The sequence below is a fragment of the Miniopterus natalensis genome, chromosome 14, assembly GCF_054644295.1.
Source record: "Miniopterus natalensis isolate mMinNat1 chromosome 14, mMinNat1.hap1, whole genome shotgun sequence".
Taxonomy (NCBI): Eukaryota; Metazoa; Chordata; class Mammalia; order Chiroptera; family Miniopteridae; genus Miniopterus; species Miniopterus natalensis.
Window position 1 is genome coordinate 9,782,824 of NC_142094.1, and position 22,269 is coordinate 9,805,092.

The 22,269-nt window shown below is 41.5% G+C and overlaps 1 protein-coding gene and 1 pseudogene across 1 annotated transcript; one reads left to right on the forward strand and one right to left on the reverse strand.

Moving 5' to 3' along the window:
* The first annotated feature begins 799 nt into the window (after window positions 1-799).
* On the forward strand, window positions 800-19,337 carry C14H10orf53 (chromosome 14 C10orf53 homolog). Its single transcript, XM_016200848.1, has 3 exons — window positions 800-896; window positions 18,545-18,664; window positions 19,273-19,337. Exons 1-3 carry the CDS (start codon window positions 800-802, stop codon window positions 19,335-19,337), a joined length of 282 nt encoding a protein of 93 aa, XP_016056334.1.
* On the reverse strand, window positions 8,517-9,294 carry LOC107527947 (caspase-3 pseudogene; annotated as a pseudogene).
* Window positions 19,338-22,269: the final 2,932 nt, after the last annotated feature.

Genomic DNA, 22,269 nt, shown 5'->3' on the forward strand with positions numbered 1-22,269 from the left:
AGGTAAAAATGAATGAATGCTCACGTACATACATACAAGACCAAAAGGAGCATGGAAGAAAAACACAGAAGAGACATAAAGAATACAGTGAGAAGGTCTAACATACATTTAACTGGAGTCCCTGAGAAGTGAGAAAATGGGACAGAAGCAATATGTGATAACAGCTCCAATTTTTCTGAAACCCAATGGAGGACTTAAATTCACAGTTTCAAGAATCTCAACAAATCCCAGGCAAGATAAATGAGAAGAAATCTATATATCGGCACCTCACAAGGGTTTCCAATTGATGCTGCACCCCTGAATTGCCTGGGAAGGTAACTTGGCCCCTCTGAGCTTCAGTTTTGTAAATACAAAATAACAAAATATGACCTACTTTATAAGGATGGTGAAATGATTAAATGAGATAACATATGGAAAGTGTTAGTGTGTTGGCTGACACAAACTTTCTGTAATTGGCTCTAAATATTGGCGGTTGTTATTTATCAACATTTTCCCTACCAGGTTGAAATCCCATGTTTAACTGGCTGCGAGAGTCACTAAAGCAAGTCATCTCCAACCACCGGCAGTGTACCACAGCAGTGGGCACGAAGAAGGTGGTGCAGGTGTCCAGGAAGGGAAACTCCTCACCCTCACCCATTACACCAGGCACTGGGGGGGGGGGAGGCAGAGTGGTATGGAGGATCCTCAAGCTCCACCTTCACCCACTCCGACCACGCCCAGCCACGCCCACTCCTAAGGGCTTGAAGAGCAGTTACCTAGCAGTGTGTGTTGCATCATAGCCCTGGCAGGAGGTCCAGCCATGCCCAAGAATGCGGTGGTCATCTTGCGCTATGGCCCATACAGTGCTGTTGGCCTATCTGTGGAGCACCGCACCTTCCGCCTGGAGGGCTTGCAAGGTGGGCAGCCAAGCGCCAGCGCCAAGGGCCACCAACCTGTGTGTGCCCAGGTATACCCTAGCCTCTGAGCATCTGTGCAGGTTGTGGATTCTGTCTAGACCTCCTTCTTTCCTCAGATCAGACTAAATGCCACCTCCTCTGGAAAGTCTTTCCTGAACCTTCACCACCCTGGGATGATTTAGTATCTTCCTCTGGCTTCCACTGCTTCAGTATAAGAATGCGAACAAACAAACATGCTCTGTGGGCCCACTGGGTGCCAGGCAGTGTACACAAGTTACCTGGATAGAAAGAATTACATACTCTGCTTTACACAGTGGGAAACAGGATCAGGAATGGTAAGTGACTTTTCCAAGGTCATAGGGCTGGCTGGAAAATGGTGGGGGTCTATCCCGTGTTTATTCATGCAACAGACCTTTATTGAGCACCTAATATGTGTCAGACACTCTTCTAGATACCTGGAACATACTGGTGAACAAAGATATATGTCCTTGAAGTAACCTTCTCATTGCTGACTACTAACTGACAGTAGTGCGGGGAATCTGACAGAGGAACATAGTCATAGTGGGCCCTGCCACTGGCCATAATTGGAGGGGAGAGGGGAAAGATCTGGAAAGATTTATTTGCTGCAATTATATTTTAGTTCAGCTTTAAAGAGTAAGGAGAAAGTAATCATGTAAAGAGAAGAAAGAGCATTCTAAACTAAGGGACTAATATCTGTAGACCCTGGAAACATGAGCAAATGATGTATTTGTTGGACTGACGGGAAGATGAGGTGGGAGAGGTAGACAGGGACCAGATCCTACAGGGCCATAGAAAAGTTTTAGGCAGGGAGATAAAACTGTAGCTGCTGTGAGAACAGATTAAAGGGGGTCAAGAATGGAAGCATGGAGACAAGTCGGGGCTGTTGGAGTGGTCCTTGGGAGACATGACAGTAGCTTCCATAAAGAAGTAAAAGCAATGGTATTCCCTAAATAAATGTAGAGGGGAGGCAAGGGTCAAGAGGCTGCTCTCTGGATCTAGTTAGTCTGGCTTGAGCCAAGTGCTCATGGATGGAAGTCTGTACACTAAAATTGAGAACACCAAAGATGTTCATCCGAGGAACAAAGCCTCATCTTGGACATTAAACTTCATGTGCTTTCAGCTATGTAGGTAGAGGTTCTGAGTCAGCCCTGCAGTTCTGGAGTTCAGAGAAAAAAAATCTGTGCTGGAGATAGAAAGGTACGAGTCATTGACTTGGGAAGAACACATAGAATGAGAAGAGAGCCTGACACTGAGTCTTCATGATGAGACTAAGCAGCTACAGTATATCCTTAAAAATAAGGTAGATCTGCCTTCCAATCAAGATGGTGGTGTACTTGGAAACTCCCAAAACCACATCAAAATTACAGCTAAACTACAGAAGAACCATCATTCAGAACTGCCTGAAATCTAGCTGAACAAAAGTCCTATAACTAAGGTATAAAGAAGAAACCACATCAAGTCTGGCAGGAGGGGTGGAGACACATAACAGGCTGGCACCACACCCACATGTGGCAATTAAAAATTAGGAGGAATAATTCAGCTGCCAAGGTTCCGCTGAGAATCCAGAGGTTCCAGCCCCACACCAGAACCCTCAGCCCAGAGTTCCAGTGCCAGGTAGAGAAATCTCCAGAACTTCTGGCTATAAAAACCAGCGGAGATTGTCGCCGAGTGAGATGAAGTCTTCTGGAGTCACCAGCCTCTTAAAGGGCCCACACGCAGACTTTCTAGGTCTCACTCACTCTGAGCTCCAGCACTGGGGCAGCAGCTTAAAAGGCGCCAGGGACATATGGGAGGAACGGAATTGTCTGGCTTTGGGATGAGAGCTGGAGCGGCAACTTTCTCCCAGACAGAAGTGCTGGCAGAGGCCATTGTTCCTTTGCTGAGCCCTCCCCCAGCAGAGCTAGCAGACAGGCACCATATTTGAGTTTCCATCAACCCAACACTGTTAGCCCTACCCAGGTGATTCCCAGAGACCCAGCTTCACCCAACTTGTGACCCACCCAAGCCCTTTCCAGTGCATTTCCATATTAATGATCTCTCTTGGCTCATGATGCCAACTTTCCTAAACCTCTCAAACAAGCAGCACCTGAAGTCAGCATGCCCTGTACCTCTTGCTAAGTGACTCCAAGCTCAGTGCTAGAGGCTGCTGGCTGTAATTCTCAGCTTGGGCTTTTCCAGGCACCTCCAAGCCCAGTATAAGTAGCAGCCATTTGTGGATTTCTTTGGAGCTCATGCCAGGTGGCCCTGGGAAGGACACAGGTGGCAGCTGACCTTGACCCACACCTCCCAGAAGGCTCCAGAACCAGCTCATACAGTGGACAGCTTCGGAAGATTCTGAAGCACTACCCAACCACCTCAACAAGCAGCACACTCAAGGGGTGGACTTGGCAGGTATCTGAGACCTAGTGAAGTGAGTTCTGTTCTGTGGTGTAGGCCCCTGCACTGCTGATTCTTCACAGTGGTCACAGCCAGGATGCACAGCCAATCAGCCTAGAGGAAAATCCATCCCACTGATATGCCAACAGCAATCAAGGCTCAACTACACCAGGAGTGTGCACACAGCCAAAATGGACAGCACACCTGGAGCTCTCAGCTCGGGTGACTAGGGGATGCTGCATGAGATCTACAGTGGAACTTCACTTCTCAAATTTAATTCATTCCAGAAGGCTGTTCAAGAGGTGATTTGTTTCAAAAAAAAAAAAAAGAGAGAGAAGCATTTTTTGCCATTATAAATAATATAAATTGAATTCGTCTGTTCCAGACCCCCAAATGATTCCATTTTAACCTTATATATGGTACATGTCTAATGTACCATTTAATCTACAAGTAAACACTTTAAAAACAAAAGGATGTGAAACTTTAACAAAAAGGAAATGAAATGTACAGAAAAAGATGAAAATTTATGTAAAAACTAGAATTTAACTTTCATGTTGAGAGCTATTGCCTCCAAAAAGTTTTCACCAGCTAACTGTTTTCTGTTTATTCAAATCAACAATAATTTTCTTATTTCTTTAATTGCCTGTGACCATTGTTTCATGAGCACTTTCTCACCTTTAGCAACATCAGCACTCTTGGTGGCCCCTTTATGCTTTAAAATTGTGGTAAGTCGATTTTGCCATGCCATACTAGGTAACCAAATCAGACACATGAGCACCTCTATCCTATTTTGCAGTTATTTCTTTTTTAAGTTCTATTGTTCTCACAACTTTTCTTTTCACTTTGCCCCTATCACTAACCTTCTTAGGACCCATGGTGACTTATTATACATATTTAATAATAAAAAGTAGCAAGAAAACATGAAAATATTCACAGCACAATTTCCTGAGAGGTTAATGACTTAAGATTTAGCAGTAAACTGACTCATACTCACACATTCTCTCCTGTTTGTGACCCGAGAGACATGTGACTGATCATACAGGTATCAGCATGAAAAGGTCGTTGGGTCAAGAATCAAAGTTTTGTTTGGCAACTGAGACACTCCATGAACAAAGTTAGTCAAGAGCCAAACTGTTCAAGTTGGGAGACATTCAAGAACTGAAGTTTGATTGTACTACATAAGGTCACTCCACTAAGACTGGGAGATGTAGTAGCACTCCTTGATCCATAGAAACAAACACAGGGAGGCAGCCAAAATAAGGTGATAAAGACACATGTCCCAAATTAAAGAACCAACAAAAACTCCAGAAAAATAACTAATCAAAATGGGAACGAGCAATCTATCAGATTCAGAGTTCAAAACACTGGTTATAAGGGTGCTCAGTGAACTTAGAGGAAGAGTAGAATAACTTAATGAGAACTTTAACAAAAAGACAGAAAACATAAAAAAGACCCAGTCAGAAATGAAGAATACACTAACTAAAATGAAGAATACATTACAAGGAATCAACAGTAGAGTAGATAAATTAGAGGATCATATCAGTGATTTGAAGATAAGGAAACAGAAAATACCTAATCAGAACAGGGGAAAAAAGAAGACAAAATTACAATACTGTAAGGAGCCTCTGGGACAACTTCAAGCATACCAACATTCACATCATCAGGATACCAGAAGGAGAAGAGAGAGAGCAAGGAATTAAAAACCTATTTTAAAAATAATGACAGAAGGATTAAAAATGGTGGCAGACTGAGTAGAAGCTACACTGACACTCTCTCAGGACCAAACTGGAATTACAACTAAAATATAGAAAAAACATCCTGAATAATCAACTGCAACTGAAGGTGAGCTGGAGAGCACCCTCATAACCAAGGAGGAAAAGTAGAGACCACATAGAAACTGGTAGGAAATGCAGAGGCACGAGAAGGCTGGCTGGGCTCCCGCAGGCAGCAACTGAAGGTCTGGAGGGATATCTCAGCTGTGGGGGGTTCCCACTGAGGACTCTGGGGTCTAAATCCCAGGCTGGGCTTCCCAGCCAAGAGCACCAGAACTGAGAAAGGTGCCCACATAACATCTGGCTGTGAAAAGCACCAGGGTTTCTGTCAGCCCGGGAGAAATGGCTAGTACTGCAGGCATCCTCTTATAGGGCCAACACACAAAGTGTCATGTGTAGCCACTCACCTTGGGCTCCAGCAGAGGGAGAGCAGAGTGGACTGGAGCTGTGTGAGGAGAATCTAGGATTGTGGGCTCTGGAGATAGAGCTCAGAAGGTACCTGTCTGGATTCCTGTGCTGAGTAATTCCCCCATACTGCAGAGGGCATCGTTCTCCAGCAGAAAATTTGCTACTTTTGATGGGGGGGAGGGTGACAATTGCCCCACCTTGCTGGAAAACTCACCTTACCCAGAGGAGTTTCTACAGCCTGAGGCTCATTAAGAGAATTAGGTTAATCAGCCTGCAGACAGAGGCAGACTTCAGAGTGCTTTGAGTCTGCATGATCTGCTTCTGAACCCAGGCATTGGAAAAGCAGACTTTGGTGTGCATCTTGGTCCTGTCCAACCATATCCAGCCCCAGCAGGAGACCTCAAGCTGAGGGTTGATGATAGCTCCAAACAGGGTACTCAGGACCAGTCACAATGCCAGCTTCTGACATTGGCCTGAACCAGAGACAATCCAAAAAGACTGAGAGTCCTAACAGATCTACCTAATACATAGAAAAAAACCCAAACAGGCAAGCAAAATGGGGATACAAAAAAAAAAAAAAAAAAAAAAAAGCCCTAAATGAAAGAGATGTCTCCAGAAGAAAAGTTAAATGAAATGAAGATAAGCAATCTATCAGATACAGAGTTCAGAATACTGATTGTAAGGATGCTCAACAGCATGAACAAAGATATGGAAACTATGGAGGAAATTAAAAATGATATAGCAGAAATAAAGAACACACTGAAGGAATAAACAGCAGATTAGAGAAAGCTGAGGATCAGATCAGGAATTAGAAGACAGGGTAGAAAAAAAAAAATCACTCAATCAGAGATCCAAAAAGAAAAAAACAATTAAAAAACAGGAGGATAGTTTAAAGGAGCTGTGGGACAACATGAAATGTAACAATATTCTCATTATAGGGATACCAGAAGAGGAAGAGAATAAGCAAGGGATAGAGAATTTGTTTGAAGAAATAATAGCAGAAAACTTTCCTAACCTGGTGAAGGAAAAAGTCACACATGTTCAGGAGGCACAGAGAGTCCCAAGCTGGAAGAATCCAAAGAGGCCCATGCCCAGACACATCATAATTAAAATGCCAAAAATTCAAGACAAAGTGAGAATCTTAAAGGCAGCAAGGGAAAAGCAATCTGTTGCCCACAAAGGAGCTCCCATAAGGCTGTCAGCTGACTTCTCATCAGAAACTCTACAGGCCAGAGGGGAATGGCATGAAGTATTCAAGGTAATGCAAAACAACGATCTGAAACCAAGACTACTCTATCCAGCCAGACTATCATTCAAGCTAGATAGTGAAATAAAAGCTTACCAGACAAAAAAAAAAAAAAAAGCTAAAGGAGTTTATTACCACCAAACCAGTATTGCAAGAAATGTAAAAGGAACTGCTATAATAAGAAGTAGAAATAGAGAGAGAGAGAGAGAGAGAGAAACATAGGCATGAAGAATTAAAATGGCAATAGATAAGTATCTATTAGATAATAGATAATAACCTTATCTTGAGAAAGAACACAGTTGGAGGGATCACAATACCAGATATCAGGTTATACTACAAAGCCACTATAATCAAAACATTCCGGTGCTGGCATAAGAGCAGACATACAGATCAGCAGAACAGAACAAAGAACCCAGAAATTGACCCAAGCCATTATGTTCAATTAATATTTGACAAAGGAGGCAAGAGCACACAGTGGAGTAAAGACAGTCTCTTCAATAAATGGTGGGAAAATTGGACAGGCACATGCAAAAAAATGAAACTAGATCACCAACTTATGTCATACACAAAAATAAACTCAAAATGGATAAAAGACTTAAATGTAAGACGTGAAACCATAAAAATCCTAGGAGAAAACATAGGCAGTAAAATCTCAGACATCTCTCATAGCAATATGTTTGCTGATACATCTCCTAGGGTAAGGAAAACAAAGGAGAAAATAAACCAATGGGACAACATCAAAATAAAGGCTTCTGCACAGCGAAAGAAACCATCAACAAAACAAAAAGGGAGCCCACTATGGGAGAACATATTTGCCAATGACACATCTGATAACAGGTTAATATCAAAAATATATAAGGAACTTGTACAACTTAACAAAAGGAAGACAAACAATCCAATTAAAAAATGGGCAAAGGACCTAAATAGACACTTTTCCAAAGAGGACATGAGATGGCCAAGAGACATATAAAAAAATGCTTAAAGTCACTAATCATCAGAGAGATGCAAATTAAAACCACAATGAGGTATCACTTCACACCTGTCAGAATGGCTGCCATCAACAAATCAACAAACAACAAGTGCTGGTGAGGGTGTGGAGGAAAGGGAACCCTAGTACATTGCTGATGGGAACATAGACTGATGCAGCCACTATAGAAAGCTGTATGGAATTTCCTCAAAAAATTAAAAATTGAACTGCGATTTGACCCAGTGATCCCACTTCCAGGAATATCTCCTAAGGAACCCGAAACACCAATCAGAAAGAACTATGCACTCCTATGGTTATAGCAACACAATTTACAATAGCTAAGATCTGGAGACAGCCCAAGTGTCCATCAGTAGAAGAGTGGCTAAAAAAGCTGTGGTACATTTACACCATGGAATACTATGCAGCTATAAAAAAGAAGTATCTCTTACCCTTAGCCCAGTTAGCCACTGGAAGTCCTTTTTAGTAGGTATCTTCTTTCTCAGAGTCTACAACTAGCAATGTTTAACTTTTTCCATAATTACTTGAAAATTCATAACATAGCATCACCGAAACTTGCTAATTATGAGAGCTGTTAATTTACAATCATTTCCTCTCATAATGATTTTACCACTAGCCATGTATGTACTCCTAACTAAATTCAATTTCCACTACCTGATTCTGAGTTTTAGGTAGCTTCATGGTAGTTTCAAAGTACCAACTGGAGTATTAGATTAGATTTAAATGAAGGGAAATGCAATATCAGTTATATCATTTCCCTCACTTGTCATATGAACTAAAAAAAAAATCCTGTAGTGGTAAAACGTCATTCTTTAGTGATAAAAGTACAGTTCTTTAGTGAGCATAGACATAATATTTGGAATCTGGGCTTTTCTGCACAAAAAGTAGAGTCATGGGAAAAGGACTCATCTGCTGCTACCTTTCAGTTAACCTGAGGGAGAATGTGCATAAGCTCAACTCGTGGACGTACCGTTTCAGCACAGCACAAAGTGGCTGGGTGGTCCAGGATTCATCCTTTGACTTTCACATACAAGGAGTCTGCCCCAACTAGTATTTTCTGACACACCATGTCATTCTCAATACCGCTGTCTACTTCTGTACCTTGGCACGCCTGAATAATGAAAAGTTTGGGTTTTCCAGTTAGATTTTACAATAATCTTCTCTGAAAAAACTTGTTAATTTTCTCAGATCATTTGTTCCAAAATTATTCCTTCATCACCGTGGCTTAGAAGCACACAAATAAAATTGCTCCTTTTGATATCATCTTCTTTAGAGACACTGTGCATCATTCTATAATTTCTCGACTTGTAAGGTCATTTTTGTTCCTGACTATGTATTTCAATTGGTGAATGTTTCCCTGAGATCTGCTGTATCTAAATCTGTAGCAGACCAAGATACCACTCCAGTATTTTTTGAAAGTTCTTATTATTGATTAATATACATAAACCCATTTCATAATAATAAATTTTGTAACTATTGTCCAAGGTTATTCCAGAATTTATTGATTTGTTTCCATGTAAGAGGTATGTTTCTAAATTTTTAATGGACTTTGAATTCTGAGTTTTCAGTGTTCTCCATGGATACATTTATTAATGCACAGCCTCCACACAGCAGCCACTACTCACCTCACTCCACACCAGCTCACCTGTTCAACTATATCACCTCTCTAGACAATTTTCCTTTTTAGTTTTAGTAGTCCCCTCCTATCTGTGGTTTCACTTTCTACAATCAACCATAGTCCAAAAATAGTAAATGGAATATTCCAGAAATAAACAATTCAATGAACAATTTGTACATTTTATTTATTTATTTATTTTTAAATTTTTATTTTGGAATGTAATTCAGTTGTACAACACAGTGATATTTCACATTTATATACCTTACAAAGTGATCACCATGAAAAGTCCAGTATCCATCACCATACAAAGTTATTGTGATATCATTGACTGCATTCCCTGTGCTGTGCTTTTCATCCCCGTGACTTATATAACTATAAGTTTGTACCTCTTAATCCCCTTCACCTTTTGTCCTTCCCTCACCCCCAACCTTTTGGCAACTATCAGTTTTTCTGCATCTATGAGTCTGTTTGTTTTGTTTGTCCATTTAAGTTTTTCAGATTCCACATATAAGTGAAATAATAGAGTATTTGTCTTCCTCTGACTTATTTCACTTGGCATAATACCCTCTACGTGCATCCATGTTGTTGTAAATGGCAAGATTTTATTGGTTTTCATGGCTGAGTAATATCCCACACACACATATATCCACTTCTTTATCCACTCATTTATTGATGAACACCTAGGTTGCTTCCATATCTTGGCTATTTATTGTAAATAATGCTGCAGTGAACACAGGGATGCATATATCGTTTCAAATTAGTGTTTCATTTTATTCAGGTAAGTTTCCAGAAGTTAAATTACTGGGTCCTTCTTTGTCTCTTGTTATAGCCTTTGTTTTAAAGACTAATATTTCTGATATAAGTATTGCTATCCCAGCTTTTTTGTTTCCATTTTCATGAAATATCTTTCTCCATCCCTTTACTTTCAGCTTGTGTGTGTCTTTCGATCTGAAATGAGTCTCATGGAGACAACACATGTAAGGGTCTTCTTCTTTTTTTAAATCCATTCAGTAATCCTGTATCTTTTGCATGGAGCACTTAGTTCATTTACATTTAATATATCAGTTATTTTTTTTTTAATATATCTTTATTGATTTCAGAGAGAGGAATGGGGAGAGAGAAAGAGAGAGAAATATCAATGATGAGAGAGTTGTCATTGATTAGCTGTCTCCTGCAAGCCCCCAGATGGGGATCAAGCCTGAAACCCCAGGCATATGCCCTGACTGGTAATCAAATCTCGATCTCCTGGATCTTAGGTCAACCTCTGAGCCAAACCCAACTGGGCTAAAGTAATTATTGATAAGTATGTACTTATTGTAATTTTAATTGTTTTCATACTAGATTTATAAGTGGTTGTTCTATTACCTTTATTATATACTTGCCTTTACTAGTGAGATGTTTTTCTTTCATATATTTTCTTATTTCTATCTTTGGCCTTTTCTTTTCCATGTAAAGAATTATTTGTAACATTTATTGTAATGTCAGTTTAGTGGTGAGGAACTCCTTTAGCTTTTGCTTGTCTGGGAAAATTTTGATCTCTCCTTCAATTCTAAATGATAACCTTGTTGGGTAGAGCATTGTTGGTTGTAGGTTTTCCCCTTTCATCATGTTGAATATATCATGCCATTCCCTTCTAGCCTGCAAAGTTTCTGTTGAAAAATCAGCTGATAGTCTTACGAGCATTCCTTTGTATGTAACTAGTTGTTTTTCTCTTGCTATTTGTAAGATTCCCTCTTTATCTTTAACTTTTAACAACTTAATTGTAATGTGTTTTGGTGTGAGTCTCTTTGAATTCATCTTGTTTGGGACTCTCTGTGCTTCCTGGACTTGGATGTCTGTTTCCTTAGCCAGGTTAGGGAAGTTTTCAGCCATTACTTTTTCAAATGGGTTTTCTGTGCCTTTCTCTCTCTTCTCCTTATGGAAACCTTATGATTTGAATGTTAGTATGTTTGGTGCTGTCCCAGAGGTCTCTTATGCTATCCTCATTCTTTTAAATTATTTTTAAATCTTCCAATTAGGTGATTTCCACTATCTTGTCTCCCTGATTGCCGATACATTCTTCTGCATCATCTGATCTGCTGTTTATTCCCTCCAGTGTATTTTTCATTTCAGTTGTTATATTCTTCAGTTCTTTTTTATAATTTTTATCTTTGTTGAAGTTCTCACTGAGTTGATTCACTTGTCTGCAGAGTTTTATGAGCATCTTTATGACTATTACTTTGAACTCTTTGTCCAGTTGACAGATTACTTCCATTTCATCTTTTTTCTGTGAAAAGGGGAAACAAAATTTGTGCTAGTTTTCCTATGACATTTCAAACTGCAAAAGTTACAGTCACAGTGTCTGATAAGTGCTCAGTTAAGATGGAAAAAGTATCAGAATGTGGGTGGAAGACATGAACAGAAAACATGCTTTGATTGATGGCAACTGTTGCACCAGAAAGCACTGAGACCATATGAAGACCTCAGCAAGGTATCCCCTGAAACGAGTGACCACATTCACATAAGTTTTATTATAGTATATTGTCATAATGTTCTATTTTATTATTAGGTATTGTTGTAAATCTCTTACTCTGCCTAATTTATAAATTAAATTTTAACATATGCATGTATGTATAGAAAAAATATAGTATATGTAGGGTTTATTACTATCTGCACTTTCTGGAATCCACTGGGGGTCTTGGAATGTATCTCCCACAGAAAAGGGAAGACTACTGTATTGTATTTTTCAGCTTCAGAGTTTCTATTGATTCCTTTAAGAATTTCTACCTTTGTTGATATTCTCATTTAATTCATCTTCATTTCCCTGGTTTCCTTTAGCTGTTTGTCTATGGTTTCCTTTTGGTCTTTGAGCATATTTAAGATAGTTCATTTAAAATAAGCCTAATGTCTGGATCTCCTCAGAGACAGTTTTCATCAATTTATTTTTTTCCTTTGAATATCTAATACTTACCTGTTTATTTATATGCTTTTTAATTTTTTGTTGGAAACCAGATAATCGAATATTATAAGGTGGTAACTCTGGAAGTCAGATTCCCCCCAGCCCCCAGAGTTTGCTGTTCTTAATTGTTGAAGGTTTAGCTTGTGCTCAGCCAGTGTTTCAACAGAGATCTCTGTGAATGCCAGTAGCCTTAAAACAAATCAAAACAAAACATGAAAGCCTCTCCTGTTCTTTGTGTATTTGTTCTATACTGAGACATTACTTTAACACTCAATTAAGCTATTTACAATGCCTTAGCCTTTACTTCCTGCTTTCACTGAGTCTATAGATCAACCAGTGAGAAATCTTAGGATCTCCTCAAGTTTTTTCTGGACTTGTGTCTTGTTCTGGGCATGCCTTGGCTTTCTAAATTCTCCAGTCTACACAAGTGCTTTTAAATGTTTTAACTTCCTAAAGAAACTCTCTCCCCAGCTTTTCCTCCCAAGCTTTATGAAATGTATTTTATGTCTCAACAGTCCTTTCCCAGACAGCTAAAAATTTTCCACTTGCCTTACAATGTTTTTGAGCTCTGCTCATACTCTATGTGAGTTCCAAGTTAGATGGAACAAAGATGAGCATCTTGTGTCAATCCTTTAGGTAGCCCCCAGACAGGTTAGAACAGACAAACAAGAATTTACAAATAAGGTCTCCTATGCTCCCTCTGGAAACAGGGACCAGGGCTCACACTATGAACAAGGGCTGCCACCGAGCCAGGAAGGAGGTAAGGCCAGGGCAAAGATGCTACAATGCTTTCTTACCTATTTAAAGTTGCCTTTTTAAAAATTTATTCCTTACAGTTGACATTCAATATTATTTTATATTAGTTTCAGGTGTACAGTATAGTAATTTGGCATTTATATAATTTATAAAGCTATCCCCCTAAATAAGTCTAGTTCCCACCTGGCATCATACATAGTTATTACAATATTATTGGCAATACTTCCTGTGCTGTACTTTACATCCTTATGAGTATTTTGCAACTAACAATTTGTGCTTTGTAATCCCTTCACCTTTTATACCTAATCCCACTCTCATCTAGCAACCATCAGTTTGTTTCTTGAGGCAGGCCTGTAATGCTATGGATACCCTTCTTAGGACTGCTTTTGCTGTGTCCCTTATATTTGGAGTTGTTCTCATTTTCATTTATTTCAAGGTATCTTTTGATTTTTTCCTTGGTCTCATTTTTAGCCCATTTGTTGTTTAGTAACATGTTATTTAACCTTCATGTGTTTGTGTGGTTTTCGGGGTTTTTTCTTTTTGTCATTGATTTCATAGTTTCATACCATTGTGATCAGAGAAAATGCTTGATATGATTCCAATCCTCTTAAACTTACTGAGACTTGTGTTGTGTCCTAATATGTGGTCTATTCTTGAAAATGTTCCATGTGCACTTGAAAAGAATGTATATTCTGCAGCTTTGTGGTGAAATGCTCTGAAGATATCAATTAAGTCCATCTGATCTAGTGTGTCATCTAAGGCTCTGTTTCCTTGTTGATTTTCTGTTCAAAAGATCTATCCATTGATGTCAGTGGTTTGTTAAAATTCCTCACTATGACTGTGTTACTGTCAATCTCTAAGGGAGCAGGGATTCTTCTCTGTTCTGTTTTCTGCTATTCCCTGTTTCTGGAACTGTGCCTGGCATATTTTAAAGATCAATAAATATTAAAATGAACCTGCATGGAGCTGAATGCTAAAACCACAGGAGGTGAGACTGCAGAGGAAGCAGGAAAAGCAGAACCAGGCAGACAGCAGGACATTGGCAGTGGTCCCTCGCAGGGTGCTGAGGCAGGAAAGAACCTGGAGGCATAGGAAGCGAATGAGAGAGAATTTCAAGAAGAAAATGGCTAATGGGCACCAAACTGTTAAGCAGGAGTTATCTCTAGAAAAGGATGAACTCATGGCTGATGAAGGGCCTGGAAAAAAGTGTTCTCAAAGGCTTGAGGTGGGGGGTACCTGGCACGGTAACTTTGGAGGGCAACTTGGCATTGTCTCAAAATGTAATCATATACTGTGGAATCCAGCTATTCCATTTCTAATTTTAGACACACACACGCATACACACACACACACACACACACACACACATACACACGCTCACTCACACACAGTGCATATGTACCAGGGGCATGCTCTTCCTTTACAGTTCTTGGTGACAGTGAAAATTTTTCTGGAAGCAACTAGAGAAGGGGATGGCTGAATAAATTGCAGTACATTTGTCACATGAAATGGAATGCAGCAGGTCTATGTATATTGACAGGGCGGGATCCCCACGACACAGTGTTAAGGGAATAAAGTATGTTACTGAATTTCATGTACATTGGGATCCCACCTCTACTGAATAAGACAAAGGGGGGGAGGGGAGAGAATTATGGGTGATTTAAATTTTTTGCCCGTTTCTATAATTTTTAAGGTTTTACTTTAAATTGCAGGTCTGTGTTACATTTATAACCTGATAAAATTTTAGAGTAAAAGTATTTTAAAGCAATAAAGGAGGTGGGTCAGAGCGTCCATCTCCTGAGGGGTAGGGGAGCACTGGGTGAGCCTCTGAATGCTGATGGCTTTTCACCTCTGAACACAAGTTCAGGAGAAGGTGGGCTGAGGACCTAGAGGGCAGGAGACAAAGGAGTGGGCAGAGGAAGCAAAGAGCAGAGGCAGCTCTTCTCACAGGAGGGGAGGAGAGGAGTGTTTTGAGATCAAGGGGAGAATTTTTACCGTTGGGGGAGACTTGAGTATTGCAAGGTATCAGCAGGTGGTTGATTTTTAAAATTAGCTTTGCATATTCCTGAATGATGACTCCCATTATACTGGCAGCAATATTTACTGAGGGCCGGTGACAAGTGCCAGAGTGTTAACCGAAGCCGAGCAGACAGCATCTGCCCCGCCCTCCCTGTCCCACCCTCCCGTCCCACCCTCCCCTCCACTGTAGATCAACCGTACATCACACCAAGCACAGAGCAGTGCATCTGCACACCTTCGTCTGTAAAATCTGCAACTGAATTCTGTGTGTTTCTTTAAAAATTATAGCTCTTTATCATTTCCTGAAGCCCTGCTGGCTTTGGAAATAATGTTTGAACTTTCCTGACCTTACGGTGCCTTAAGCAATCTGATCATTTTTGTTCTTTCTTCATTACCCACGAATTATAATAGCTCAGCAAAAATGTCTCTACTATGGCCTCAATACTGATGAAACTAAACTAATCCTTAACAAAAAGTTCTAAGCAATTCCCCTGGCCATGTTGCCCTTTGCCTGCTGTGCCTGGGTCTCCCAGATGACCTGCTACAGGGAGCTAGAGGGACTGAAGCTGACCCATAAGAATCCCGTCTGCCTTACCGAGTTACGATGCTCTGTGTGGCACCCACCCACCCACCCGCAGCTGTGCATGAGCCACACGCATTAACGGCCCTCAGCGCTGCCTCTGTGCGGAGCAGAGACGGGAGGTGCTTGCCGGTCGGTTTGCCTGACTTCCTAGCCAGCAGCGTTTAAATCATTCACAGATGGTGCACGGTTCCCCCGGCACTGAGAACAGGGAGGCTTTTCCGTGTCCCTTCAGTTTACCCTGATCCCACTTGACGAATGAGGCGCCACTTCAAAGAAGCAGGCGTTCTGCGGGTGGCCTTACAGCTCCTGGTTGATTTATGCTGGAGTTTAGCCACCGCCTTTGCAAAGACTTTGTTGCAGGGAGTATATTTATCTGACCTTTCTTTGAATAGACAACTCCATGGCAGTTCCCAGGAACAAATGGGTCCTCCATGTAGAGAAGGTGGCATTTGGATGAGCTGCAGGAACTCTGGTGCTTCTTCGAGTTATAGCCCTTAAGCCTGCTCTGGCCACCCTCAGGGCTCAACGCGTCCTGGGCTGATGAGAAGGGATGGGCATACTGAGGGTGATATACGACCTAGACGCTGAGACTTATCACTTTAACCAGAATCAGACTTAGGTCACTCAGGGTCCAAAAGAGTCATTGGAGGTGCCCAGCGCCATTATGAGCTTGTTTGTTCAATGAGCTTTACTAACCCCGGGCACCTGGGGGACTAAGAAGGTGTTGTGGTCAGTGGGGGAGACATATGCCCGAGAGCCTATGCTTTGTGACCATATAGAGGCTATAGGGAGGAGTAATTTGATCTCTTAGGAGTTCTTGTTGGGCGTCATCCTCTCATGCAGACCCCGCTTCCATAGGGTGGGTTGATTACATCAAATCCAGCTTCTTAGGTCTACCTTGCCATGAAGAGTGCCACTGTTCTCATAAAACAAGTCCCAAGCTCACGTGCTGCATGAGGCTTGGTCAGACAGGGCCGGAGGGAAAAGGTCACAGCAGCCGCAGGGTGCACACTGCAGACCCCTCCTCACTTACACTGCGTTCACTGTGACCAGCCCCAGACAGCGCCTGCACCTTCCTGTCCAGAGATCCCAGGCCTTGGCCCCCAGCCCCCAGAGGTGGGGGTAAGTGGGAGTGGAGAAGCTGTTTCGTTCCCTATTTTTCCTACCACGTTGAACAACATTTCCAATGAACATATTCAGAAAAGGGAAAGCCAAGGTCTCAGAGGCTGAATTGCCTCCTATCTACCCACTGGGAGCTTTTCCCTCTCCAGCTACACCTCCCCACTCCTGAGAGGGTGCTGCTGGGGGAGTGTGTGATCCCCAGAAATCCCTGCCTGTAGAGATCTGTGCTTCCTAGAGGAACCACTGGCCACTCCAAACTGGGTGGTCTGCTTCATTTAAACAAGTCATTGGTCCAAGCTGAGTGCCTGCCTCCAAAGATATTTAAGAACAAAACATTTAAATGGGATACAATAACATAATTATGCCAAACAGAAAGATGCAGGAGTTCTGTAGAGAGTGGGTTAGCTGACGCAAAGTCAATTAGGGCCACCACTGGGTGCCCAAGGAGCGCTATCTTGTTAATGGAGATCCTCGCTGAGTTCCTTTCTGAAGTTCCTTTCCAGAGGTGAAATCAAAATCACGCAATTAAAATGTTCACAGTTGGGGCTTGCTGCTGTTGAACTGATTGAAAGGTGAAGTGGACATGCCAACATTTTGAAAAAGCAATTGTCTCTGTAATTAAATACAATTAACTGACAAAACTGTCTGCTTTTCTCCACGTCAGACTGATTGAAATGCTAAGACTTTAAAAAACATGTCCCCATCTGATTTCTCTCTCCATCCTAACTCAAATTCTCACAGACGCATGAAGACTGCCAAAGGAGGCAGGCCAACTCTAACGCCGGTGTCGGAGGTGAACACGCCAAAAACCTGGGGGGAAACATGCTGGAAACACTGGGGCTCCGGGCTGCTCAGGGCACATCATTTCTGCTAAGCCCACACACTCTCACGTTTCCCCGGCAGAGAATGAACCGAACCAGGCTTCTGTAGCTGCTCTCTAAGGAAGGAGCTGTTGAATGTGAGAAGCAAAATGCAGGTCCCCAAGGTGCTTTTTAAAAAACACTTTTTTCTAATAATCACTCGGTATTTTCTTTTTTTTCTCTTACATGTACATATTTTAATTAATATTGAATATATAGTTTATCTGCAAACTGATTTTTGCTTATATTACAAATATTTTTCTTGCTGTTAAAAATTTATAAACACTTTTTGAAATATCCAAATAAAATCTCATCCTATGGACTTACCGCTATCTACTTGGTCACCCTCTTATTATTGGGCATGTAAGTTATTCACAGTATTTTGCAATTGTAAAACTACAGAACAAAATCTCTTGTTGAAAAAAATCTGCTTATATATTTTTTATTTTTTTCCCTTAGGAAGCTTTCTTATAAGTACAATTTCCTGAGCCAGAGATTAGAATCATTTTTTAAATCTAATTTTTTTAGGCTTTTAAGGTTTTTATCATGTACTGTCAAGTTGTCCTCCAGAAAGGTGACAAATTTATATTTCCATCAGCAGGGTAAGAAGATACCTAATTTCCCAAATTCCCTAAAACATTGGGTATTGTTTCTATAAGGAAACCTCAAAAACTTTTCCTAGAGAAAGCTCATATTTTCACAGGTCATAGGGGTCTGTATCCAATCGCAACCAATCTCAAAATGCTCAGGTCTATGGCTATGCTCAGCAAAGGTGAGGGCCCACTGGGCCAGCACCAGGTAGGTGCCCACCAGGAGGGTCGAGTTACAGCCGTGAGCAGCTGAAGAGCAGGCCAGCGGCTGCCACCCAGGAGAAAGCTGCCTGTCGTGTTAACCGGGAGTCTATCCTGTCACCCAGATCCCTTTCTTTCTTCTTTCTTTCCCAGCTGTGCTGGCTGCAGATGGACACCAGGTCATTCTAGAGAAGATAGAAGACTGGAATGTGGTAGAGCTCACGGTGAATGGAGAAGTCGTCTTCCACTGCAACATCAAAGACCTGGAATTTGGTAAATCCGTCCACCCAGCATTTTGCCTTCTCTCAAGTGTCCTCCGATTCTAGTTGAAGTGATGCCCAGATTCAAACTGGTTTCTTCCTGAGCCTTAAATTCTTCCTTAAGGCCTGTGCTCTATGGCACGTGAGCGAGCACATCCTAAACCACACAGTGAGGTGCCCGATGCCCTTGGCTTCTTCCCAAATGCTGGGAACAGAAGAGGGACAAAAAAGAAAATGGAGCTTTAGCCCTAGGCTTCAGATAAGGTGACGCGTTGCTTGGGGGTTGCATTTTAATAACGTGTGTTTATTATTAGTTGTCTTCAGACAGCTTTTGCTTCACTTGGTTAATCTGTGTAGGCTTCGTAACACAGTGTTGCTACACCAGCAGTGCGTGGTATTGTCAGCAATATTCTTAGGCTTTCTTTCTGCTGGTGAGCTACTGGCAGGCAGACTGGCATCAGGCCTCCCTCACTCTGCTCAGAAGTAAACCCTTTGCAACCCATTAATGCTCTCTTAAAGGCCAGCTAACCATCCACATGCCTGTGGAAGCCAGGTGCGTCCTTATATGACATTAACTTGTACGTAGAGCTGGCCACAGGAGAAATCTATTTGTTTCTCCAGGAGGCGATGGAAAACTAGACCCTCTGTGCCAAGAGGCCAGGGTAGCCGTGCTAAATGCCTACTGATCTCCTCCTCGGGACAAGAACAGCACCTGCCTCAGGCGCCACTCGGTGATGCAAACAAAAGCAGCCATTTGGGCCATGGACGCCAGCACTAGCAGTCAGAGCAAGGCAACGCCAGCCTGTCCTTCCGCCGCACAGGCTGGGATTTCTCACCTGGCTGCAAGGAAACTGGGTCCACAGAAACAATAAACCACCTCATTCGCAGTATGTCTCAATCTAAATCCATAGGGAGAGCCCTTCAATATCAGGTACATGTTGAGCTGAAGGAAATAATAAAATGCAATCTAATAACAAAGCTCCATCTCTTACTAATAATGCACAGCTGCCGGAAGCATCTGGGATTCCACCCTATAGTTAGTGCAGCACTAGGAACAGGTAAAATTAAAGAGGGTTGGGTGGCGGAGCTTGGGAAGGAAAATAGTGGCCTTTGAAGATCTGAACCAACAGTTAATGTCAGTATTTGGAAACCTGGCTAATCTCACAAATTTATTTCTTTTTTGTTTTTTAATGTTTTAATTTATCTTTATTGTAGAAAGTACTGCAAATGTCCCCTTTCCCCCCCATTGATCCCCTTCACCCTGCATCCCCCCTCCAGGCCTTCACCACACTATTGTCTGTGTCCATGGGTTGTGCATATATGCATATAAGCTCTTAGGTTAATCTCTCCCCACCCACCCACCCCCGCCTTCCCTCTGAGATCCCTCAGTCTGTTCCATGCTTCTATGTCTCTGGATCTATTTTGTTCATCTGTTTATTTTGTTCATTAGGTTCTACATATGAGTGAGATCATGTGATATTTGTTTTTCTCTGACTGGCTTATTTTACTTAGCATAATACTCTCCAGGTCCCACCTGCTGTCTCAAAGGGTAAGAGACTCTTCTTTTTTATAGCTGCATAGTATTCCATTGGGTAAATGTCTGAGAAGATGCTTGATATGATTGCAGTCTTCTTGAACTTGTAGAGTCTTGTTTTGTGTCCTCACATGTGGTCTATCTTTGAGAATGCCCCAAGTGCACTTGAGGAGAATGCATATTCTGTAGCTTTGGGGTGAAATATTCTGTAAATGTCAATTAAATCCATCTGATCTAGTGTGTCATTTTGAGTCACTGTTTCCTTGTTGATTTTTTGTCCAGATGATCTATCCAGTAAAGTCAGTGGGGTGTTAAAGTCCCTACTGTGACTGTATTTCTGTCCATCTCTCCCCTAAAATCCTCCAGAAGTTTATTTTCAGGCTGTGTGAGTCTTTTGTTCTGAGATGGGTCTCTTGTAGACAGCATATATTTGGGTCATGTTTTCTTATCCATTCAGCTACCCTATGTCGTTTGATTGGAGCATTTAATCCATTTATATTTAAGGTTATTATTAACTGGTATTTATCTATTGCCATTTTATTTCTTTATGCCTATGTTTCTTTTTCTTTCTATTTCTATTTCTTATTACAGCAGTCCCTTTAACATTTCTTGCAATGCTAGTTTGGTGGCCAGTTTAGCCTTTTTTTGTCTGGGAAGCTCTTTCTTTCACTATCTATTTTGAATGATAGCTTTGTGGGATAGAGCAGCCTTGGTTTCAGATCCTTGCTTTTCATTTCCTTGAATACTTCATGCCATTCCCTTCTAGCCTGTAGAGTTTCTGATGAGAAATCAGCTGACAGCCTTATGGGAGCTCCTTTGTAGGTAACAGATTGCTTTTCTCTTGCTGCCTTTAATATTCTCTGTCTTAAATTTTTGGTATTTTAATTATGATGTTTCTGGGCATGGGCTTCTTTGGGTTCTTCTTGCTTGGGACTCTCTGTACCTCTTGAACTTGCATGAATTTTTCCTTTACCAGGTGAGAAAGGCTGTCTGCCATTATTTCTTCAATCAGGCTCTCTAACCCTTGCTTACTTTCTACATTTTCTGGCACTCCTGTGATGCGAATATTGTTATGTTTCATGTTGTCCCACAGCTCTCTTAGGATGTCCTCCTGTTTTTTAATTGTGTTTTCTTTTGGGTTCTCTGATTGATTTTTTATACCCTGTCTTTTAATTCACTGATCCTCAGTTTCCCCTAATCTACTGTTTATTCCTTCCAATGTATTTTTTATTTCTACTATGTCTTTCTTAATTTCCTTCATAGTGTTCATTTCTTTTCTTGTGCTGTTGAACATTCTTATGATCAGTATTCTGAACCCTATATCTGATAGATTGCTTATCTCCATTTCATTTAGCTCTTCTTCTAGAGAATTCTCTTGTTCTTTCATTTGGGACTTTTTTTTTTTTTTTGTCTCCTCATTTTGGCTGCCTGTTTGGATTTTTTCTAAGTATTAGGTAGATCTTCTAGGACTCACAGTCTTTTGGGATGGTCTCTGGTACAGGCCAATGTCAGACACTGTTTGTGACTGGCCTTGAGTATCCTGTTTGAAGCTTTCTATTCTCCACACCTTGTGGTTTTCTCTGCTGGCACCAGGTATGTTTGGACAGGACCAAGATGTTCACCACGGTCTGCTTTCCCAAGCCCTGGGTCCAGAAGCAAATCAGGCAAAGACTCAAAGCTCCCAGAGGTTGATTGTTATTCAGTCTCTTAATGAGCCTCAGACTGTAGAAACTCCACAGGGTGGGGCTAGAGGTTTTCCAACAGGGTGGGGCAACTGCTTCCCCCACAACCAGGCAAAACTGCTTGGATGGTAAATGTCTGCTTGAGAAAGATATCCTCTGCACTATGGGCGAATGACTCAGCACAGGAATCCAGAGGGGTGCCCTCTGAGCTCTATCTCCAGAACCCATAACCCCAGATTCTCCTCACACAGCTCCAGTCCACTCTGCTCTCCCTCTGCTGGAGCCCAAAGTAAGTGGCTGCACATGAAACTTTGTGTGTTGGCTCTTTAAGAGGGGTCTTGCATTTCCAGCCGTCTCTCCCTGGCTTGCAGAAATCCAACTGCTTTTCACAGCCGGATGTTA